Source organism: Budorcas taxicolor, chromosome X, assembly GCF_023091745.1.
Source record: "Budorcas taxicolor isolate Tak-1 chromosome X, Takin1.1, whole genome shotgun sequence".
NCBI lineage: Eukaryota > Metazoa > Chordata > Mammalia > Artiodactyla > Bovidae > Budorcas > Budorcas taxicolor.
In genome coordinates this window covers 97,477,183-97,485,496 of record NC_068935.1, presented here as the reverse complement: position 1 = coordinate 97,485,496, position 8,314 = coordinate 97,477,183, and the positions used below count along the sequence as shown (strand labels likewise).

The window sequence follows — 8,314 nt, the reverse complement described above, 5'->3', positions numbered from 1 at the left end:
ATCTCCAGTTTAAGATAATCTTCATTTTCTTTTTTTTTTTGGTTAAAAATAAACACAGTTTTTTAAGGTTATTTCAACAAATTCACCTGGGGATGCAGAATAATAGGTGTGGTCCTGGTCAGAGCATTAAAGATATAGGTTCAGAAGTGTGTGTTTCTGTGCATGTGTGTGTGTGTGTGTGAATGTGTGTGTGTAGGGAAACTACCAAGGCAGATGGTATGAGGGAATTTGAATTATATAAATCTTGTAATTTATCTTCTCACCTTGCATAAAGGGCATGTATCTTTTTCAGGGCCTAAATCTAACAATCTGTGTAAATGTTTGGACTGAGCTCCTCAAGGGGACATCACCTGTAGCCCAGGGCAGGGAGTCCCTGGGGAGCGAGCCGAGCTGTGACTAGGCCCGGGCTGCCAAGGGCGCATCTATGACCGAGGGGTTCTCCTCCTCAGGGGTGTCGTTCTTCTTGGCCACAGGGACAGAAGCAGGTGTTTCAGTGGGGCTCTTCCTGATCTTGCCCTCTCCTCCATCGGAATCCTGTCCCTGAGCGCCAGGCACTTGCTGCAGGCAGCGGCGTGGGTTTCTGGGACGGCAGGATCCATAGCGTGGAGGGGGCCTCTGTGGCGGATTGCTGCTGGCTTCGTGCTGGCTCTCGCTGTGCTGTGCCTCCAGCTCCTCCGAGATGCCTGGTGAGCGTCTTGGACCAAGAGTGGTGCCTCGGCCCCTAGGGCGACTCAGCAGGTAGCTGGGGCCCCGACCTCGCTGAGGATGCCCCTCCTGCCTTGCGGTGGGGGCGGACCCAGGCTGCCGGTCAGACCGGGGGCCGCTGGTGGTAGCCAGGATCGATGGGTGGCGGGTCACAGACGGGGCCACGCGGGAGGGTGGGAAACTCCTCAGTCGTTGGTCTTGGGAGTGGCCAGGCAGAGGGCGTCTGAGGCCCTGGGCCTCGGTGAAGCCTTTGCCGCTGCCCTCGCGTTCATCAGCATCGCCCTCCGTGTTCTTGGGACCTCGCGGTGGTGGCACATGGCAGAGGATGCTGAAGCCCTGGTGGATGCTGCTGCGGTGGTCAGTGTAGCAGCTTCCCTTCAGTGGTGCGCCCGCTGGCCCGGTCACGTTAGCGGCCTCGGTACCCCGCTTTCCCTGCACCACATCGAACTCCACTGTCTCACCATCATCCACACTGCCTCGGTACTTGCAGGGGTTTTTCCCAGTGATGGCCGTATGGTGAACAAACACATCTTCCTGGGTATCGTGCCTGTTGATGAAGCCGTACCCTTTCTTCTCCTTAAACCACACGACAGTGCCTAGGACCCTCCTAGCGATGACCTTCTTAGGCACCTTTCCCTTGGCGCCCCTGGTGGTGGTTTGGGGGATCCCATCCCCGCTGAGGTGGCCTGTGGCTAGGGCTAGGTTTTGGTCTCCACCTCCCAAGGATGCCAGAGGTTTCCACGGGGCGTGAGGGCAGAAGGAAGCGGCCAGGTCCGTGAAGGTGGCCTCTCCCGCCTCACTCATCAGGTCGTCCTTGATCTCCTTTGTCCGAAAATCGGAGGGAAATTTGTCCTTCTGAGGTTGGAAGGGTGGGAGAGGGCTCGGGCTGGAGGCAAGAGCCTCTCTCTGGGAGGTTTGTGGGTTAGAGCCAAGGGCTCTCTGAATTTAGTCCGAGAGTCTTGGAGAGGCCTGTGGCATCTCCTGGGACGATGGGCATGCGGACCAAACAATGGTTGCCATGGTGATAGTGAGCTCTAGAGGGGTGGGGGTGGGGTGGGTCCTTGACGTAGCTTGAGCGGGGATGGCGGGGGCGGGGGGGGGGGGAGTGGCCGGGCAAATGCACTCCACCCCAGCCTCCTGCCACCACATCATAGTACCTCCTGCTTCATGGTGGAGAAGGTGGCACACTTGAAGCTCTAGGAAAGGGCCTTGAGCACCCTCTTGCTTGCTTGAGGGGGTGTGAGGAGTGGACCCACGTTCCAACTCTCTTCCTTGGTTGGAGAGATTCACAGCCTTCTAAGGGCACTTGGTCAATATTCTCTCACAAATCTCTGGTCCTCTTCCGACCCTTGTGGAGCCCAATGTGTGGGTCAGGCATTTTGTGTCACTTGAGGCAAGATGACAGCTGAGTGATTTGAAGACCCAATCAAAGAAACCTGCTGTGGGTTTTGTCTGTTTGTTTTGTTTTTGTTTCCCTTCTGAAGGCTGCCAGGCCTAGAATGCTAGTGCTGAGAGGACACTAATGTAGCACATTTTATCCAGACTAGTGTTATGATTGTGTTGACCTAAAACTAATAGACTGCCAGGGATTGCTCCACCAAAAATGAGTTTACTCTAAATCAACAGAGAATTGCAATTCAGGGTCTACAACCATGGTGAGCCATGCACAAAGTTCCCTAGCAGGGAGAAGATAACTCTTTGAAAAAATGGGGAGGTTAGGAAGGCTGCACTAAGCAAAGTGTCCATGGTAGACTGAGGCTTTGAAGTATGGTGGCTCTTCATTTTCTGAGTCCTGACAGTCTCTCATTGGCTGAGCTCTGAGCACTTAAGAGGAAGTCTTTCTTCTTCTTGCTGGGCTCTGCTGTCATGTCTGAGAGCCCTCCCTTCTGGCCTCCCAACTCTATCTTAATGGAAGTGTCTATTAATTTTTACCCTTCGCCCTTTTGACTGAAATCTTTTCCCAAAAGCATCACTGATCAAGAGTTAGATTTTTTCAGTTTCAGCAGCTTTTTGCCAACCCCTGCCCACCTTCTTTCCCCCCCGCCCCCCCTCAAACCCATGTCAGGAAAGACTGGGCATAGCATCCCATGTTAGAGTGAAATCATAGAGTTTGGAAGTGTATTGAAGTCACTTTAGAGTAAGAAGGAGGGGCCAGAGGGAAAACTCTCAGGCACTTTTTCTCTTAAGTACATGTTTTAAAGATCATAGACACTGGAGGTCACCTGAAGCATCGTGCCCCCATCAGAGGTTTGGCAGACAAACTTTCAAGAGATGTACTCTGAATATCCTGGGAAGGCTGTCTTGTCAGATACCATCTCTGCTTCAACTTCAGAAAACCTCGACTCTCAGATCACTAGGTACTGTGCAGGTCCCGTCAGGAGTGGTGCTTTCTTTAAGTGTGTCATGTGAGTCCAAGAGTCTATTCTCTGGAACTTGGTGGCACAAAGGTTGGTTAGCAGTACCTGATAGGGACCTTTCCAGCAAGGTAGAGGTGAGTCCTTCTGAAAGTGTTTCTGCCAATAGATGTAACATCCCTGTTGCAAGGTGTGTTGGAATATCAGAGAATCTCTCCTCTTATCAGTGGTGGGTCAAAAGAGGCAGGAGCCAAGTGACTATCCTGTGACTGTCTCAAAGGGCGAGAGTTTATGTGTTCCAAACAGAGTGGATCTGTGATTCAGAAGGACCAAAAGGCAATGCTTTTGGCCAAGGTAATTGAAGGGCCTCCACAAATCTTGCCAACTGAGTCTTAATAATGTCGTTAGTGCCTTTGACTAAACCAGAGGAGTGAGGCTGGTCAGTGCTGTGAAAGTGTTGTAAAACTAGCCAAACAGTGCAGACTTGTGGAAGTAACTGACCAGTAAAGTGGAGGCCTCAATCATTCTGAAGTTTGAGAGGAGTTCCCTGGATAGGGATAATCTTTTCCAAAAGGATTTTAGCCACAGAAGAGGCAGTAACCTGTCTGCAAGGAAAGGTTTCGGTCCAATGTGAAAACATACTGACTGTGACTAAAACACATCCACGAAGTGGAGGAAGTTGTAAGGAATCCTATTTCCAGTGCCCGAATGCTCCACTGAGGCAGTTTAAACTGTCCAGGAGGAGTACAGCCGGTCTTCTCTGGGGTGTATTTTGGACAAGTGGGCCACATGGTTTCAAAGATGATATACAGCTAATAATAGCTAAGATGACACAAGCATGATACACATCATACACTGTAAGAGAACTACAGATGAAAAGAATAGGATAGCACCACGCACCTGTTGGAAAAGACCCTGATGCTGGGAAAGATTGAAGGCAGCAGGAGAAGAGGGCAACAGAGGATGAGATTGGTCAATAGCATGACTGACTCAGTGGACAGGAATCTGAGCAAGCTCTGGGAGATAGTGAAGAACAGGGAAGTCTGGCATGCTGCAGTCCATGGGGTCACAAAGAGTCGGACATGATTTAGCGACTCAGCAACAAGAACACACACCTATTAGAACTGCTCCCTCCCTCCCCCCTCCCCCAAATGCAAACACCAAATACTGGAGGCTGGGAAACAACACCAACTTTAACTCATTGTTGAAAGAACGCATTTGCTGCCTCTCAAGAAAGAGATTGTCAGTATTTTCCGAAGCTAAACAAGCATCACACCTTGAGATCCATTGAGGTAGGCACTTTTTGGCCCCTTGTTAGTGTTTCCCCACCAATAGGGATTCACAGATGCTATCATTTCATCAGTCAATAGTAGTTTAATGCAGGTTACAGTGGCTAAGAGAGGGAATTTTAGTCTCCAGTAAAGCTGTGCTGCTATTTGGTCTGACTCAGATCTTTCCCTTTTAATCAAACTAACAATTGTTTAACCCTCCAGTCTTGCTTTCCCTTCTCTGAGGCTAAGTGTCAGGCCCCTCTAGCCAGTTTTCCCAAGTTATAATTTGGGGAAATATCCCTGTGTACCAGGACAGAGGTTTGGCCACTGTTGGTTACTTTAAGAGCAGCATTCCTTGCGGAAGTATCAGCAAGGCAATTTGATTTGCCGTAGCTTCCAGAGCATCAAGTTTAGAATGCCTCGGTAAGGATTGCATGCACTAATCCATGAACAAAAGCCATCTTAAATTTTGCTTCCACTGGCAGTTAGGAAGTCGTGTTGCTTCTACACCATTCCAAAGCCATGAGCTACTCTGAAAGCATATCTACTATAAATTTAAATATTGTTAGTTTTTCACTTGAGAAGACGCTGGAGAGTCCCCTGGGCAGCAAGGAGAGCAAACCAATCAATCTTAAAGGAAATCCACCCTGAATATTCATGGGAAGGATTGATGCTGAAGCTGAATCTCCGATACTTTGGCCACCTGATGTGAAAAGACCCTGATGCTGGGAAAGATTGAAGACAAAAGGAGAAGGGGCTGGCAGAGGATGAGACAGTTAGATAGCATCAATGACTCAATGGACATGAACTTGAGCAAACTCCGAGTGATAGTGAAAGACAGGGAAGCCTGGCATGCTGGAGTCCATGGGACTGCAATGAGGCAGACACGACCTAGCGATTGAACAGAGCAGAAAGTTCAAGCCTGTGTGCCTGCTAAGTCGCTTCAGTCATGTCTGACTCTTTGGGACCCCATGGAATGTAGCCCTCCAGGCTCCTCCATCCACAGGATTCTCCAGGCAAGAACACTGGAGTGGATTGCCATGCCCTCCTCCCAAGCCTGGGAAAGAACAGAGAACTCATGCTTCTCTTTCAAGATGGTGGAGTAGAAGGACATGTGCTCCTCTCCTCCTGAGAGAGCACCAAAACTGCAACTAGCTGTTGAACAGCCATTGACAGGAGGATGCTGGAGCTCACCAAAAACAAATACCTCTTGTCCAAAGACAAAGAAGAAACCACAACGAGACAGGAAAATCAAAACATGGGAAAGTCAAATCCCATACTGGCCAGGAGCGGGAACCACAAACTGGAGAAGAATAATTCCAAAGACGTTCTCCCACTGGTGGGAAGGTTCAGAGCCCCACATCAGGCTTCCTGGTCTGGAAATCTAGCACAGGGACTGGATTCCCCAGGGAATCTGTCATTGACTGCCAACGGGATTTGATTGCAAGCCTTCCAGAACATGGAGGAAAACAGAGATGCCACTCTTGGAGGGCACAGACAAAACTGTGCATGTCCCAAGGCTTATGGGAAAGGAGCAGTGACAGCGCAAGAGACTGAAGCAGACAAACTTAGCTGTTAGTGTTGCAGATGTGGCTTGGCAGTGGCTCGCTGCAGGGACAGGGGTGCTGGCACAGCAGTCCTGGAAGCTTCCACTTGGCATAAGCTCTCTTGGAGGTTGCCATTAACTTTACCATAGAGCCCAAAGAGCCCCAGGGCTGGGTCGCCTTAGGCCAAACATCTAACAGGGAGGAAGCACAGCCCCACTCATCAGCAGATAGTTCGAGTTTTACTGAGCACAGCCCTGCCCACCAGAGCAAGAATGAAGTTTTCACACCACCAGTCCCTCCCATCAGCTTACACAAGCCTCGTAGCCACATCTACCTGAGGGAAGACAGAAGAAGCAAGGAGAACCACAATCCCACAGCAGCCAGAACAGGAACTGCATTACAGAAAGTTAATCAGAATGAGTGATTGAACAACAATGCCTAAATCCTGGTTTTTGCTCAGTCACTCAGTCAGGTCCGACTCTTTCGGGATCCCACAGACTGCACACGCCAGGCTTTCCTTTCCTTCACCATCTCCCGGAGTTTGCTCAAACTCATGTCCATTGAGTCAGTGATGCTATCCAACCATCTTGTCCTCTGTCATCCCCTTCTTCTCCTGCCTTCCGTCTTTCCCAGTATCTGAGGGTTTCCCAGTGAGTTGGCTCTTGGCAGCAATGGCCAAAGTATTGCAGAGACAGCATCAGTGCTTCCAGTGAATATTCAGGGTTGATTTCCTTCATGATTGACTGGTTGGGTCTCCATGCAGTCCAACGGACTCTGAAGAGTCTTCTCCAACACCACAGTTCAAAAGCATCAGTTCAATGCTCAGCATTCTTTACGGTCCAATTCTTACATCCACACGTGACTACTGGAAAAACCATAGCTCTGACTTAGACGGGTTGTTTTTGGCAAAGTAATGTCTCTGCTTTTTAATGTGCTGTCTAGGTTGATCATAGCTTTTCTTCCAATGAGCAAGAGTCTTTCAATTTCATGGCTGCAGTCACCACCTGCAGTGATTTTGGAGCCCTAGAAAATAAAGACTGTCACTGTTTCCTTAGTTTCCCCAACTATTTGCCATGAAGTGATAGGATCAGGTCCTATGATCTTAGTTTTTTTGAATACTGAGATTTTTTGAATATTTGAATTTTGATTTTATGCAGGCTTCTTCACGCTCCTCTTTTGCCTTCTTCAAGAGGCTCTTTGGTTCCTCTTTGCTTTCTGCCATTAGGGTGGTGTCACCTATGTATTGGAGGTTACTGATAACTCTCCTGGCAGTCTTGTGCCCAGATTGCACTTCATCCAGCCTGACAGTTTGCATGGTGTACTCTGAATATGAGTTAAATAGGCAGAGTGACAATATACAGCCTTGACATACACCTTTCCCAATATTGAGCTGGTCTGTTCTTCCATGGAAGGTTCTAACTGTTGCTTCTTGACCTGCATACAGGTTTCTCATGAGGCAAGTGAGCTGGTATGCTATTCCTGTTTCTTTAACAATTGTTCACAGTTTGGTGTGATCCACACGGTCAAAGGCTTTCGTATAGTCAATGAAACAGAAGTAGAGATTTTCCTGGAATTTTTTCTCAATCCTGGAGCAGTTGGGAATCAGCAGAATGTCCCTGCTGCCAGTTAAATATAGTCACCCTTAGTTACGCATGAATAACGCTGTGACAGGCCTCTGTACCCTTCAGTTCTCCCTTGTTCCACCCTCAGACAGCAATCACCAGGTCAATGTCTGTTAATGGATCCTGTTAGGAAACTTTTTGAGCAGGGAAAATTCAAAAATCCTTAGTCTGGCCCTTTATTTCCTCCATTTCCACAAAGCGAAGCCTCCAGGGCCAGGCTGACCCATCCACTGCCTCCTGATGCATACACCTCACTCAGCAGGGAGAAGCCTATGAACCCAACCCTGTACCTACAGACGATATTTCCCTGCCCCATATCCTTGTCTGTTACTTGGCATAAAGAGACCTCCTGGATGGACCTGAGTTCATTCCTAATCAGAGCAGGTTTAGTCTCACTTCAAGTCTTCCCCTATTCTCACTTGGCACTGTGCCTCAGTATAAATTCATATGCTTGGTGATTTTTGGTGCCCTCTGGTCGTCTCTGAAGACATCAGTTGGTATCCTGGGAAGTGCACTGGGCTGAGTCTGAATGGACAACTTCTAGCTCTATGTTGACATGACTTTTTCAAATCGGAGTTTGGTGGTGAATGCTAGGTAGAATTTTAAGTTCAAGTGTCTGCCTCACCTGTGTTTCCTCTTACATCCTGTGCTAACTTGCCGAGAGCACTCGCTCCATGGTGTAGCCACCGTGAGATTTCTCTGAGGTTTCTCTCCACTAGGTTGTGGGCTCCTTGAGATAAGGGGCGATCTTCTTCCTTGTAATGCGATTCCTAGTGCCTGCCAGAGTGTCTGGCACAGGAGGGCACTCAAATATT

General features: G+C 48.9%; 1 protein-coding gene across 1 annotated transcript; it reads right to left on the bottom strand.

The window, feature by feature from the left end:
• Positions 1 to 396: 396 nt before the first annotated feature.
• On the bottom strand, positions 397 to 1,509 carry LOC128069583 (Y-box-binding protein 3-like). Its single transcript, XM_052662721.1, has one exon. The coding sequence runs from the start codon at positions 1,507 to 1,509 to the stop codon at positions 397 to 399; it is 1,113 nt and encodes a 370-aa protein (XP_052518681.1).
• Between the last annotated feature and the right edge of the window lie 6,805 nt (positions 1,510 to 8,314).